At 38.7% G+C, this 16,489-nt stretch overlaps 1 protein-coding gene across 5 annotated transcripts in view; it reads left to right on the top strand.

The window, feature by feature from the left end:
• LOC113536132 (histone deacetylase 9-B) overlaps positions 1-16,254 on the top strand; it is a 49,374-nt gene extending 33,120 nt beyond the window's left edge. For all 5 annotated transcript variants that reach the window (XM_026929928.3, XM_026929929.3, XM_026929926.3 and 2 more), the window contains 5 exons: positions 827-933; positions 4,703-4,825; positions 8,047-8,194; positions 8,976-9,187; positions 13,611-16,254. In XM_026929928.3, coding sequence (XP_026785729.2) covers positions 827-933; positions 4,703-4,825; positions 8,047-8,194; positions 8,976-9,187; positions 13,611-13,967 — 947 coding nt within the window. In that variant the 3' untranslated portion in view covers positions 13,968-16,254. The remainder of the gene's footprint in view (positions 1-826; positions 934-4,702; positions 4,826-8,046; positions 8,195-8,975; positions 9,188-13,610) is intronic.
• The last annotated feature ends 235 nt before the right edge of the window (positions 16,255-16,489 follow it).

The raw sequence follows: 16,489 nt of genomic DNA, 5'->3' as shown, positions 1-16,489 counted from the left end.
TTCTCGCTATGCATGCGTAACTCAGCTCTGAATACAGCACACACTTCCCCAGTCTTCTTAAACATAGTCACATGAAATGCTGGAGAAGGCTAAATAGGAAATCATATTTGATACCAGGGTTACTATAGTTATTACAAAATAAGGTGGTATTATATTTTAAGGGAGAGTTGAGGTGAGAGGACTCAAGAAACAATGAGTCAAATAAACCGAATATCCTTTACCTTTCATTTAATTAGCTTTACAATTCAGAGAAAGCTAGCGTTGATTTAGCATCACCTTAGCATCACGTCTTACAGAATTTATTCTTAATTCTGACTGACAATGAGATTACTTCTAGTTTTCAAGTGGGACCTCGTAGTGAAGCATCACACCCCATATAGTGCACACACAGCTAGCTAACTAGGTAAATTTCACCTCAACAATATCATACAGCTTTTTTTTGATAATTACTAAGACATTTTTATCACTGTTAGTTCATCATGTTCTTAATTTTTTATAGTTTATTTATGGAGCATTTGGAATATTTATAATTTATGATGATTATGGCCAGTTGTGTTTTACCGGCTAAATGCCCTAGAAAGTACTGGCATTAATTCCCAGAGGAAGGTTGTGTGAAAGTGGCTGAAAGTAGCCAGTTAGCCGTGGTTTAGATAAACCTACAGTACGCATGCAATCTGGGATGTTTTGTATACAACTCTGACTTCACAGTGAAATGATTAACTAAACCATACTTTAGTATGGTTCAGTATTATGGAGTTTTCCTCTCAGAGCTAAGATTACAGTATTTTAGAAACGTTAATATCCTGTCCTGTTTCTCTTCACACAGACTCCTCAGCCAATGACAGCTCTCCCAGCTCTGGGCCCAGCTCTCCCATTGGCTTATGCAGCAATGAGAATGGAACAAGCTACCAGGCCAGCTCCGCCCAAATGGAGGTACTGACCATCAAGTAAAACACGCCATTATTCCATATTGTTTGTGTTTTCTTGCAACACCTGCTTGCGTGCTTTGCTACTGTAAACTCTGAACTCAACACCACAGGTTAAGCTCCATCATGCTTTAGCACGCAATGTGTTGTTTATGTGTGTTGGCTGGAGGCTGAGCGCTCGGCTAATGAGCCATTGTTTTGGAGGGACTGTGAAAGCGTGGTGAAAGAGCAAGTGTGTGTCCTCATAACTGTGTACTGTTAAACACACAGCATCATAAACAACACTATTAAACACTCATTCTGCTTCTCAGTGTGATTACATCAGAGCCCAGAGCGCAGGCATCTGCTTTTCCTCTAACACACACACTTTCCTTTCTCTCACTCTCTCACTTTCCTTGTCCTTCTCTCTTTCCCCATCTCTCTCTCTCTCTCTCTCTCTCTCTCTGTTTTCTCCCACTCTGTCTTTCCCTGTCCCTCTCTCTCTTTTGTCTCCCTCTCTCTCTGTCTCCCCAGTCCTTCTCTCTCTTTTTCTCTCCCTCTTTCTCTTTCCTTGTCCTTCTCTCTTTCCCCATCTCTCTCTCTCTGTCTCATTTTCATCGCCTCTGTCTTTCCCTGTCCTTCTCTCTGTTTTCACTCCCTTTCTCTCTTTCCCTGTCCCTCTCTCACTTTCTTTTTCCTCTCTCTCTCAACACTTCTCTCTTTCCCCATTTCTCTCTTCCCCTCTTTCTTTCCCTCTCCCTCTCTTTTTTCCTCTCCCTCTTTCTTTCCCTGTCCCTATCTCTCTTTCCCTCTCCCTGTCTCTTTCCCTGTTTCGCTACAGTACTTCTCTATCCATCTGTCTTTCTGTTTCTCATTCCCACTCCATCTCTCTTACTCTTTCTATTTCTCATTCCACCTCTCCCTCTCTTTTTTCTATTTCTCACTCTATCTGTCTTTTTATCACTCCATATCTCTCTTTCTCACTCCACATCTTCCTCTCTTTTTTTCTCAATCTCACTCCATCTGTCTTTTTTCTCACACCCTCTCTCACTTTCTTGTTCTCACTCCATCTCTCACTCTTTCTGTCACTTTCTCACTCTATCTCTCACTCTGTTTCACTTCCATCCCTGCCTCTCTTTTTTCTTTCTCTCACTCCTTCTCTCCCTCATTCTCTTTCTCACTCCACATCCCTCTCTTCCACTGTCCTTTTTTAACTCTATCTTTCCCTGTTTCTTCTTTTCTTCTCTCACACCATCTCTCCCTGTCTTTTTCTTTCCCACTCTCTCTTTTTCTCATTTCTCCCTCTAGCTCCAGCCTTCTTTTTTCCTACTAAGCTATCTCTCTCTCTTTCTCTGTTTGATGTGTGTAGAAAACTTTGTGTGTGTGTGTGTGCATGTATTTTGTGAGTATGTATCCACACACATGCTAAAGTTTGTGTGCCTGAGTACCGTGTGTATGTTTGTGTGTGTGTGTGTGAGAGAATGTGGGCGTGATTATGTTCAGCTCAGAAAGCTTTGAGTGACAGGTCCTTTCCGCTCTGTGCTGTGGTTTCTGGTCTAATAGCTGGTTGGGGGCTGAGGGGAATGAAGGGGGGCCTTCGGGGGAGCGGCAGTTCTGTGAAGTTCTGCCCAAGCATTTCCTCATTGGGCTGCGGGCCAGCGTACGGGGCAGAGAAGGACCCCCGGACACAATGGAGTTCTTTCTGCGGCTCATCTTCACACGCGGCCCCCCAGAGACGGCCTGTTTGTGTTTGTCTGCCATAATTCTGCAGTGAAACACACGGAGGGGTGGCCCTGTGACAGGGTGTGTGAAAGTGGGTGTGTGTATGTGTTTAGGGCTTAATTGCTATCCCAGGCGCTGGGATCTGTAGACCTCCCAGGCTGCTGCTCACACACTTGTGCACATAAACACACACATACACACTTATAAACAGACTTTTGGTATGATATTGACACAGCCACAGTCATTTCTCAGAGCTTCCTGTTTGTCTAATGGAGCCCTGGCATGAGCTTTGTTACATTAAACTTTCCTTTTCAGTCCCTAGGGGTTTAATAAGAAGGTGAAACCCAGGAGAGAGGGTGTGTATGTGTGTATAAGGCTGTCTAATTTATTTAAAACTTGATTTATAGTTTTAATTTTAAAAGTGCAACAGAATAGCAAACATTAGCAGTAGCATTACTCTGCATGTTCATATCACATAAACCACAGAGAGGGAAATTTGTGATGCTTTCTTAAGTAAAGGAGGTAAGATCATAGATTTATCTTTAACATTGTGGATTTTAAAATTTGGAATATTTTCAGTAATTGTCACTTATATTTAGCACGATTTCTTACACAGCCTAGAATCTATGTAAAAATCTGCCATTTTCAACTTTTATCATCTCCATAAAGAAATTTTATTTAAACCCCGCCAACACACAGTTTGGCCAAATCCAAATCCAAAATCCAATTCACTATATATGCTCACTAGATAGGGTATAACATAATGCCATTATAGAACCTACTGTACATATATGTGCATTATATGTACAAGTGAAATCAAGTAAAAAGATCATAAATCGTAAATAGATTGTAAAACGTCTAATATTGCTAATATTATTTCCTATTAAGAAAATATTAAATTAGTAATAATTTGGCTTCTTTCTTGAAATGAATGGATGAAATAAACAAACTTTAGCGACGAAACAAGAGTGACTCCAAATACATGTAATATCACTTTCAGGACACATACTTTGTTCAGTTTTCATATTTAATTAGAAAGTTGACACACAAGTTAAAGAAATATTCGTTCATCCTAAACTGGACTCTATTCACTTAGTAGTGCACTATTTATGGAGTTTATTTTTTTATATTTATGGAGCCATGTCTGACGGTACAGTGGAGAATATAATATATAGTGTGCTCATGAAATCCTAAATGTGTCTAAATGATTTATCCTACAGAATACCCACAATGCACCATTTTGGACACTATCTAAAAAAAGAGGCCATAAATAACATGCAAATAAGTGACAGAAGGATTATTTGTTCAAAATGTTTTGGAAACAAGTGTTTATGCGATATGTAATATGTCAATATAAAAATTCGAACAGAATTTGAACATTGAAATGAATTTTGACAGCCCTAGCAAGTACCTATACTGGACTCATAAAGTGAATCCCAGTGACCCTCTTCATAATATATATAAAGTTTGAAAATATCTACCCATGCATGCATACACACACACACACACACACACATACACACACAGAATACCGTCAAGAGAACGAGACATAGTCTGGACGAACAGGCTAATTTTGAACAGGCCGTCTGACTACACTGGCTAAATCTATCACACATATAGCGTTTCCTTATCCGAGGCCATGATAGGAAAAGTTCCTTTATGGAAAGGTGTGAAACACTAGAGTCATCCCAAACATACACACTCGTGTCTAAATGATATATATTAACGTTCCACAGACAAATATATACTAATAAAGCTGTTTAAATGGTCTACTGCAGGAAAACTGTGTTCATAAATGTGACGCTATTTTAAACAACAACATGACCGGGAATGATAAATTGCAGTCTGGGCTAGAAAGAAATCAGCCCCAGCACTCAAATCTCAAATCATTCCGTGTATTTTTACATACAGCTGTAAAACAAATAGTCGTAACAAAATGCCAGAAATTGCCTTATTTTTATTTTTTTTTTAAAGAGAGGGAGGGCTTAGAGCTGCTGGCTCATGTATATCAGCCAGTCCTGAATATTAGTACTTGTTTGTATAACCATATATTTCTCTCTTTTTCTCTGTTGCAGAAATATTTGCCACAGGGGGGAATTCTGAAGGCAGACGGCTCTCTCGCTCTGTTGAACCTCTACACGTCACCTTCCCTTCCTAACCTCACCTTAGGCGTCCACTCTGGGCCTTCGCCAATCAGTGTGAGTCATCTTCAGACCTCGCCACTAAAGAGAATGAGATCATATCACATAATCAGAGATGCATCATCGAGCAGCACTCAGAGATTTTGACCAAAGTGTATCTGCCATCTTGAGACATTAATTGTCTTGTCACTAATTTACCAGTGTTTATCGGTTATTGTCCATCAATAACAATTATCAACCAGTGTAAATCTGACCACATACGTTACTCATCACTGTGGCGCTCTTAACAATATTGTCAGTATTCACCACATTCAGATATTGTAAGAGCCCTGTTAGCATAGAGTATGGAATATGCTTAGCATTACCTATTAGTATGAACAGAGCTTGTGTGTCTGTGTAGATGAAATTAGCAATGGCCAGGTCACCATTTGAGCCAGGACAGGCAAATGTCCCGACACTATTTTGCTATCTAAGTATAGTTTTATCTCAGTGTATGTAATTGTACCACGCTCTATGTGAAGAATGTGTTAGTGGTTGCTCAAGCCACCTTGATCCTTCCCTCATCCTTCACATACTGACCAAGAGGATTTTTACATTGACACAGTGACATGAACAACTTTATGCTCTGCAGCTGTTTCATGCACATGTAGTGAGAAGTTAATACTCTAAGAGTTGAATTATGCGCATGTAGTGAGAGGTTCAATTTTGCCATATTCAGTTTTGCCAAAATTATGCTAAAACCCTCACATTGCCAAAATGCTTAAGATGTAGCTGTGGATCTTCTTGAACAGTTTCATGGGTGTTGTGGGGTGGAGTTTGGCAAAAACAGTGCTTGTGTTTAAAGGTGGTGGTCTAGACAGCTAACCTCCTGTCAGACGATTCTACTCAAGAAAAATCTCATAACGTCATAACGCATGTGCGTAACCTGACTCTGAATACAAGGAACTTTCTCTGTGTAAATATTGATGCCACCTCTGAAAACAAGCTTAAAGGGTGCTGACCATGTGGTGATACACAATAGTTTTGTTGTGTTGATTTGAAAAAGAAAGAACATGTCATTTGGTCTGTGGTGCTAAAATAAGGTTTATTTGGTTAACAAATCTGCAGAGTTGGTGGTTGGTAATAGTGTTTGGATCCAGGAATGTTATTATGAGGGCTCAAATGTGCTGCATGTTTTATAGCTTACTTAGCAAATGATGAAAGCATGAGAAGTACAACAGTTAAATTGTGTGTACGAGGGGATTGTTGATTGGCCTGTTGGTTGTAGATTTAGTGGGATGGGTATGCTTGTTTTTTACCTCAAGTGCTGACCTTGAGCATTTCTATACATTTGTACTTAAGAACTGCTGGTGTAATCATAAAGACGGTCTTATGCTCATCCTAGAACTCTAATATACAACTTTATAGTTGTATAAGAGTAATGATTTATAATCCCATTAATTAGCATCACCCAAAAGAGGATAATTTTGAGTCAAAGTTTCTTGAGAGATATCAGGATGTTTTTCGTTGCCAATGTTGCCTCTGGCTTGCTCATTATAGATCTAGATCTAAATCTGAATTCCTGTAAAGCTGCTTTGTGAAAACGTATTACATTACATATGTATATACAAATAAAAATATATTAAACTCAATCATTAATCAGGTGATGTCTGACGATCAGGGTCAGTTTTCTTTGGAATGAAACAGACACCGTTCTGTATCTTTTTTCCTCTATGTCCATAATTGTATTAATGCAGTAAAATTCAGAACGTGTCCAGAAACAGGACCCTGGGCTCACTCTTCACAGGAACAGATATGAATAGGTCCTCTTAGAAAAAGACAAGGTATCTGAAGCAGTATTTTTAGGAGTAAGTGAGCCATCGGGCCCCTTCTATTTCTGGAGAAAGCAAGAAATGCCGAGTGAGGAATTCTCCTTCTGGGATACGTATGAATATTAGCAGAATCATTCTCCTCAGAGAGAAACATGCAATCATGTGCCTGTTTTGGGAAGGTGCAAGGTGAACAGGACTGTTGGGATAAAGATACAGTAAGTTTTATTTTAGAAAGAAAGAGAGAGATATAGTGAAAGTGGGAATGACACTGAGATATACAAACAGAGATACAGAAGGAAAGAGAGAATAACAGAGAAGAAAGAGACATGCTGTTAGTATTCAGCTTTTTTCTGCTTTGCTTTAGCTTCACGCGAGCACAGCTACAGGGGGTTTTGCCCTCTGACCTGGAGGCTTTCGAGCTTTGTGCGTAAATAGGGAGAGTGAGTTTTGGGTTTCAGGGTGCGCTCTTTATCGCCTCATTCATCACAGCCTGATAAAACCGTAAGGAAACTGGGCCCTGTAACTGCCCCTCATAAATATGCACTGCCAGGTTTTAGATTTCAGGTTAGCCACTTGTTATGCAACTCTTGTGCACGCATGAATGCTTTGAACTTGTTTTATGCTCAAACTCCATTTTTTTGTTACCAAACATAATGTACTTTAGCAGCAGGATTTCAGAGCACACGTGATTCTGAACATTTTTATTGTGAAGTGACTGTATTGCTCAAACAAGTGCTGATAAGTTGCATACTTGACATTTCATGACATACTGACAGGAAATAACATGCAGTACTCATATATATACATATAATAAGTAATGATGTATAGACATGTTTCCTAAATATGTTTTAAATGGGATTAACAAAAATTCAGCACATTAAATTGTCATTCAGGATAATTGTCAAAAATATATAAGGCGCACTTTTAGCTATATTATTTGGTAATCATGGACAAAAATGACATTATGCTGTTATAGTTTATAGCGACATTTTATTTAAATGTCATAATTATTTATTATTATTATTATTATTATTAGTAGTAGTAGTATTATTAGTATAGTACAAGCTGCTGTTAAACTGTATGACAGTGTAAAACCTTTTCTCTTTGACTCGCATAAATAGACGTACGTTTTGTGCCTAAACGCAGTTTAAGTTCTCTGCTGACTTAAAAAGTAAAAATAGCTAAACATTTTAGCTAATCAAATGTAGGAAATTGCTAATTAAAGCCTGTGTATGTTTGTTATTGTCATTTATTCATTCATTTTTGCCCTTTTGAATCCCCTCTTCGTCTTTGACCTATACCTACATGAAATTCCTATTAATACTGCACCAGTATTTATAAAACCCTCATGATTGTTTTAGAGGTTCAGCATGTGTCCAACTTCCCCTGTCTGAACCCTTCATCTCTCTCTCTCTCCCCCTCTCTCTCTCTCTCTCTCTCTCTCTCTCTCTGTTTGTTACCCTGCAGCCTGCTTCAGCAGTAAAGGACCGAGCGGGTGAGGCGAGCTCGGTGTCATCTGCTTCACGGGATCCGAAGGTGAACACCAGTCATCAGGCTCTGCTGCAGCACCTGTTACTGAAAGAGCAGACCAGACAGCAGAAGATCCTCACGTCTGGTAAGCCTCCATCACAAAGTGTAAACCTGGCACTCAGTAGGCTAACACTACTCATTTCATGCTTATTATTTAATACATGAGATTTATGAAATTCTAAGTACTTACTCAGTACTTTTTCCTTCAAATCATTCTATATACCATATCTTACAAAAATCAACTTATTATATCAGGTATTAAAATGGCCAATGCCACACTGAGTCAGCTTCTGTAATATAGCAACTTAAGGTAACGTAAGTACCACATTAATACCATGGTAGTGTGTTGGACAAGAGTATATCAGCCACAGTTAGCATTAGATACTATAGTAAATGTGGCAATATATAGTTGAATGCATATATTAAGGAAGGAATAAAACACAGCAGAGTGTGCTATTACAGGAAAATCATCAATGCTGGTTTGGTGTGATGTGACCACTACTTTCCTATAATGGCATGTCCAGAAGTGTTTTATTCCTTTTATACCTCAGCAGTTTCACAAAAATACAACTTCTGTTTATTAAAGAACGGCATGTTGTGCTTTTATCCATAAATATGTACATTTAATGGTGTTGAATGTCTGCAAAACAAGTTAGTTCCTGTTCTCCCTTAAATTACAGTAATTAAATCATGAATGGTGTTATGGTTAAACATAATTGGTAGTACCATAGTGAAATCATGGTAGGTTCATGGTTTAAAGTTTGGTAACCATAGTTACACAGAAGATGCCATAGTGAAACCATGGTTTGGAGAGAATAGACTCATTTTCATTCTCTCTTCCTCCATTTCTCTTTGTCCGCTCCCAGGCAGTGTCTCAGTTCTCCCCCAGTCTCCTCTGGTGATGAAGGAGCGTTCAGGAGGAGGCTCTCGTCCCAGGCTGCCTCGGCACCGGCCTCTTAACCGGACCCAGTCAGCGCCGCTTCCCCAGAGCACACTGGCTCAACTCGTCCTCCAACAGCAACACCACAACTTTGTGGAGAAACAGAAGCAATACCACCAGCAGGTCCACATCAACCAGGTACTTCAGTCAGCACTGATGCTGGTATTTCACTCAGGCCACGTTCTTTTCGTAGAGAGCTTCAGATCAAGCCGTTTGAGTGTGTGAGGTCTGGAAAAGCGCTAACTCTGCAGTACTGTAGCTCGTCATGACTGGAGTGTGACAGTCTGGAGTGACACCATGAGTCAGTCTAGGACATTTTATAATGCTGCATTCCTGTGGTTTACCGCAGTGAATTTCGAAAGGAAAACAAAGCGAGAGCCTGGTAGAAACATATATTCGTGATCTGAATTGTGAATTAAAGATTATACATCACGATTGTAGGGTTTAAAGGTAGATTTTATGTTCACGTGGTAGGCCAGATCCGAGTACTCGCCTGTAGGTGCTTTTCCAATGCAGGAAAGTTTCAACCTTTCCATTGAAGCATTTCCTTCAGAGAAACAGCATAGGCATAGCTGGTGGGGTTGGGCGTGTGTGTGGGGGTATTACCCCCCCTCCCCCTCCCCCAAACACACACACCAAAGTTATTTTATGACAGTTCCAAATCCTCATTGGTGGGTGGTAAAAATAACACACATACACAGCTGATGATGTACATCTGAGCAATAATTTTGCTATAATGATGATGCTTCCCTTACGTTTAAACGTTTTCTAGCATATGACTACCACCCACTATGAGAAACGGGCTTAACCAATCAGAATCATGCATTTTCCCCCAGTAGATCTGGTTTTATAAGGCAGTTTCCACCATATGACTAGCATCTTTGCATGTTCTTGGTAACATGTCAAGATGCATTTCTTTTGCCTTATTAACTTAAAGAGAGAGGGAAAATGAGAGGCTGGTGAGGGAGTGACTGTTTATAGCAGTTATAATATTAAATGTAATAACTATAAGCGGATAAAATTTACAATGTGTTAATGCTATGAATAAAAATGATCAGTATAGTGAGATTGGTAAAATGCATGAGCGTGTTGTACATATCACACTTATAACTGTACAGATTGTGCAGTTATTTTATTTAGCATATTTCCTCACTCGTTCTGAGATTAATTCATGGCTACACCTCTGGAAAACCAGGTCCAATTTTACTTCCTGCTTCGTAGCTCATGTCATAGATACGGTCCATTAGAGGAATTCATGTGATTCATCTTTGTCTAATCTCTTCCTTATGTGACAGTTTGAAATAAACTGAAGCAAAAAAAGTTTTTCAATCATCAAAAAAAGAACCTGTTTGATAAACCTGGATAACTAGCTTTCACTTACTATTTCATAAGCTAGCCAGCATTTCAGTGAGGGTTTGTCTATGATGTAACTTATCAAAAAATATCTAGCTAATAGCTCCCTAAAATAAGATACAAAGTAAATCTATTCTCCAAATTTAGCTGGCTAGTGGTGGCAAGACATAAATAGCTAACTAGTTTGGTAGTTACTATAATTTACACCATAACACCATAATTTATATGGGATCTTACAGATCTTTTTGGAAGGATGGCATTTAGAGCACCATCTGCTTCGATGTAGGTACTTTTCAGTACCTTTTCAACCACTGAAGTAGAACTTATCACACTGAACATCACTTACTGGTCAAACACAAACCTTACAGAATGACTAACCCTCTAAACTAACATTTTAGCTAACAAGGGATCTTGGTTTGTCACGAATGGTAAAGTGGAACATTTTTGCAAGCATTTTGTTTTTGTGTGAGTCACAGGAAAGTTTTTCGCACATGTTTCGAGTGGCATGTCACTCGCAGGAAGTAATGAAAGGTTCAAAGCAGAAAAATCTGCTTTGTGTGGATGTAGCTGGTTTAAAAAGCTATATGTTAACATACATGCTAACAGTAAATAGCAATGCAAATTCAGGTCCCTTCTGTCATTTAATATAATGGTCGCAGCGTTAATGCAAACTAGGAACTTGTTTCAGAACCATGTAGTTCTTGTTCAGGAACACCTTATTTCTGCAAATGGTTCTGAAGTTCTGTGTGTGTGTCTGTGAATGCAGAAGGTGAGTTAATGAGCCCTCAGGTTGAGTGGCTCCTGATGGCCTTTTTATAAGAGCTCAGGGCTCTTAAAGGGACGGCGAATTAAAGGCCCCTCGCTGCTGCCCGAACGAGACAGGAAGTGGATAAATCCTGGCAGGATGTTTACACTGGGGCCGCAATAACAGGACCTCACTCACCTTTCTTCCCCTCCTCCTCTCTTTCTTCTTTTTCTTTTTGTCCTTAATTTCTTTTTCTCCCTCTTTTCACTTTCTTACCTTTCTATTCTCCTGGTCTCTTGTTGTCTCCTCGCTCTCATGTCTCATTTCTTCTCATGTCTTCTCTCCTGTCTTCCTCAGTTGCCCTTAATTCCTTTCTGCTTCTTTAGACATTTCTTCTTACACACGTACAAAATGTGTTGATTCTCTCATTCATTTCTTGGGCTTTTTCTCTTTATCTATACCATAGCTCATCAGTTTTATTCTCATTTTCCTCCCTCCGTCTCTTCCTCTCTCTCCCTCCCCCTCCTTTTCCCCCCTGACTTTTGAGCCTGGTAACTCAGTTTCATTTCCTGAAGGCCTGAGAGAAAAGCTGGCAACACTCTTATACTATACATGTTTAATTTATCTTTTCTTGTAAAAAGAGCACAAGCAGCTGAATTCTCCCGTCTCGGTTGCCCCAGGATCATGTTAAAAGCATTCAGTCTCTTAGACATGCAACCGACCTAAATGATGAAAACCACCAAAAAACCCACTGAAACGTGTATATATTTGTATGAAATGAAATGAGGTTTGTAAAATGTTAAAGTGAATTAAGTTAATGTTGAACCATGATGAAGCTTTATGTTAAAGTTTATTTTAAAGTTAATTATCCTATTCATACATTATGAACTTTTGCCATTCTATGTGAATTTGTGTGATATTTACATATGCAAAGGTAAAAACCCACATACAAATGTGCACAATACCAAGAGTACTTTTAGTCATTTAAATTTTTCAAAATACAATTTTTTTTGTCTAAATAATCCTTGTGCTGAACAAAAATGGGTATAAATGCAAGACATTTTGGAGATACTTAATTTATACATTTTAAAACTGATGTTTTAATACAAAATTAAGAAATATTACACGTAAGTAAGCAATTTGCAACAGATACGATCAGAGTCGCATGTTTTCTGTGGTTAAATCTCAGATGGCGCTTTCCTGTATGTATAGTGCACTATGTAGGTACGACAATACCATCAGGTTATACCCTGTGTAGTGAGCAGATAAAGTGTAGCCGTTTGTGATTTGGACTAATATTGTTGAAAGGATTGATAGTTGAATGGGTGCTGAGTCGACTAAAATGTAATATTTTAAAATGGGTAAAGTAATAAAACACGTCTGAAGCATTAAGGTTTATGAAGAAATGATCATATTTCTCATTTGCCATTTTCACTTTCTATGGTTTGTGAAATATAAATGCTTATATCATTGCGGTCTTGAATTCTTGATTCTGATTGGTCACAAAGTGTCATTGTGCTGTTTTATTACTTATACATTATTTACACAAGGACTTGTGTATGGCAGATGCGCCACGTAATGGATTAAAAAATGTGTGTAATTGTTGAAATGGTTTTTAGCTGTTAGTGAGGAGATCCTTATGTAACATTTTTGGAAGGAGTCTCCAGTGTTAGCGCTTTGTAACAGGCAGAGGTAAAGCTGTAACTTTATGGTTTCAGAGATGGGAAAGGCTTCAGGACAGAGGAGTTTTTGCATTTTGCAGTTTCTCTGTAACATGACAAGCTGTGTTTATTTGTCTTATTAGCTTTAAGAGAGAAAAAAGCTGGTTAGCAAACGACTGTTTATAGCGGTTATGACATTTAATGTAACTATAAACAGACATACAGTGTGTCATTCTTTAATAAATGAAGAAAAAATCTCATTGGCAAATTGCTGTGATAAAAGATAAAATAAAACTTTTGAACCTGCTGTTGTAGGAAAATTAACGTTGGACCACGTCATTGATTACTTCTCTATAACAGCACAACCCCAAGTGTTTTATTCCTTACATACTGTAGTACTATCGCTAATGTTTTTTTTTCTGTGGTTGTGTAAAATTATATGCTCAACAATAATAATAATATTTGGTTTCTAAATCACCATAAAACCTTTCTTCATTAGTTTACATTTTTCACACAAAGAGACAAGGTGGAAAATGAAGAAGTAATGGTCGAAATGGTGGACAACAGTAGTGATTGACTTTTTTGGGTTGATTTTTTGACAAATGAGACAGAGGGTTTTATTTGCTGACACTTTTTTGAAAGGATAGATGATGACTTTGTGTAGCTATAGAATTTAAGAGGTCTTTACTTTCCTAGCTAGATCCCTGTCTTATTTATACAGGATCAAATAATGAACACTGTGTGTGTGTGTGTGATGGAGAGAAAGATACCTGTACTTAATCTTAATCTGTACTGTATGTAGATGCTGTCGCAGTCCATCGAGCAGCTGAGGAACCCCACCGCTCACCTGGAGGAGGACGAGGAGGCGAGAGGCCTGGAGCTCACGCTGCCCCCTGCTGGAGTCATCCGGAGCCACAGCAGCAGCAGCAGCAGCAGCATTCAGTTAGAGATGAGCGGCCAGAGCGAGAACCCCAGCGCCCCAGCCAGCGTGATCAGGGTGAAAGAAGAGCCGCTGGATCCCGAGAGCAGGATGGAGGAAGGAGGAAGGGATGAAGGTGTATCAGGGAGAAGGGATGAAAGAAAAGAAAGAGGAGAGGAGCCGATGAAGGAGGTCAAGTCTGAACAGAATGTAGAGAGTATGACTGAGACGGACGTCTGAGAAAGAGATGAAGAAAAGAAGAAAGAAAGACAGAGGGTCAGAGAGAAGGATAGAAAGAGAGAATGAATACAATAAAAAGTTTCAGAGACAGGAAGAATGAAGAAAAAGAGAACGAGAAGACAGAATGTATGAGTGCAGGAGTGTAAAAGCACCTTTTCGTCTCAATACAGAGCTCTCCCTTTATTCTTTTCCTCACATTTCTCATCACATCCTTCTTGTCTTTTCATTCTTTCTCTACTGATCTTATATGGAGAAGATTAAGATCATTACCACTGACAGCGTTATCCCAGGCAATAGAAATATTTATAAATGTAATATTAAAGGTATGATCAGCAGTGTGACAGATTTTAAGGAGAGGCTCTGGCGTTGCAAAAATAACATTTCCACAACATATACAGAAAATATAACGTGAAAATATTTTGCGTTAAAATGTACTTATAAGGTCATTCAGCCAAGCACAGTGGCAACATTAGTGTTAATGTTTTTCTTCATTATTATCAAGAACAGTTTCACAATCTAGAATTTCCTAAATATGGCTATGTTGATTATATATGCAAATATTTCAGCACTGAAATGTATTAAGATGAAAACTAGCATTTGCAATCTTGCTTTTCCAAAAAGCAAACCTGAGATTTGCAAAATTAATAAAATTAGGAATACATCATTTATGGACTTATTTAAAACAAGTATGTCCATACTGTATATGTAATGCATATCTTCTAGTTAACTGTAATAAGTAAGCTATTTGGGAATTTCAGTTTTCCAAAGGGTCTGATCTGGGAATGTTAGGAATGTAATTTCACTCATACAGCTACGATCGCAAGGACTTTTCAGTATCCGTCAGAAGCACACTGATACACAAATGGGAAAGAAATGAAAGGAAAAGTTTTCTTCCAAAAGATTTTCCCTCAGTTGGTGTTGTGATGGTGGTGAAGAGCTCCAAAATCCCCTATAGGTGTTCAATGGAGTTGAGATCAGGTAAGTGTGAAGGCCATAGCATATGATTTACATCATTTTCATCCTCAACAAACTATTCAGTGAGCCCTCGTGCCCTTTGGATGTGGGGTGGAGTCATCCTGGAAGAGGCCACTCCCATGAGGATAGAAAAGAATCTAGAAAGAAGTACTTTTATTGATTTTTCGTGATGATTTTCTCTAAGAGGAGAAGTGGAGCCAAGCCATGGCAATAAAAATAAATAAATTCCCTACAGCATACCAGAGACGGAGGATAGAGATTGATTTTTGGGTGAACTGTACAAAGTTTGTGCATAGTACGAGTGTGCCAAACTGTTGTTATAGACTTTTGGATGTGAGCTGACCGCTTTAATTAGTTTCTCCTCCATCCTCCGTAATATCCGTGTGAATGACGAAACATTTCTTCTATTTGCTGACGCATGTCAAAAAAAGTTAAATCAACCCATCAAAAATGTTTGTCTCCGGTGGATCTTAGAGTGTAAATTTTCCACGTTGCTATGTGCCATATTGTGTGTTCTCTGCCAACACAACATTTTCATTTAAATCAGCAGCGAAAGGTGCGATTATGACAGATAGCAAAATGTCCTTGTGAACGCAGCCTAACATTTCTGTTTTAATGTTCCTTCCACTTAAAAAAGTTTCAGCAAATTTGTAGGAAAGTTTCTAAATGTTGAGTAAAAAGTAAAGAACGTTGTGAAAACACTGAAAAGTTTCTAAAACTGGAACATTCAGAAAATGTTCTGCCAACCTGAAAATATTTGCTGGGATGCTGGCAATGCCATCTTACTGTGATCAATCTCTCTCTCTCTCGCTCTCTCTCTCTCTCTCTCTCTCTCTCTCTCTGAGAAGTGACACTGATACACACACATGACAGTCTGCCACTGATTTATACTGTTGTGGTCTCTCTTTCATATGTATATTGTTGTGCATAATATAGAAAAGCCATGACCTCCAAAATTTCATTTTTACCAGCCAGGATTTTCAGCGTCTGTGTAAAAAAAAAACCCTGATAGTGAGCTTTTCTGTTTTTTCTGTTTGTAAATGTACATATAAGAACTGGGGCGAGTGTCTTTTGTTTCCATTTTGCTGATCTTAATTTAGTCCCTTGTGCTGTTAAACATGTCGAGTGCATTCTGCCACGTTTGCCTTTAAAGTGAGCCGCCAAACCTGCAACCATTTGAGTGTCCTTTCTTACATTTTACAAATTGTGCAGTTTATTCATCTGAACACTGGGACTATTTGTTGAAAATTGTACATTTTACGTTTATTATTATTATTATTCTGTGTAGTTTAATTAAACTGATCTCATCCAACCTTTGATTGGTGTGTACATGTGTGAAGCATATGAGGAATGAGCATCTGGCTCGAGTTCTTGGAATAAAAGAAGGCTTTGGTGGTTTCAAATATTATTTTATTCTTGTTCGGGGACTGGAAATAAAATGAAAAGATATGTCAACTGCAAACCTTCTCACAAGTCCACATCAAACTGAAGCCAAGAGGGCTCACAAAGGGTGCAGCAATAAAGCATTCACCCAATCATCCAGTGAT

This window comes from Pangasianodon hypophthalmus, chromosome 23 (genome assembly GCF_027358585.1).
Source record: "Pangasianodon hypophthalmus isolate fPanHyp1 chromosome 23, fPanHyp1.pri, whole genome shotgun sequence".
Taxonomy (NCBI): Eukaryota; Metazoa; Chordata; class Actinopteri; order Siluriformes; family Pangasiidae; genus Pangasianodon; species Pangasianodon hypophthalmus.
This window is presented reverse-complemented; position numbering and strand designations above follow the sequence as displayed.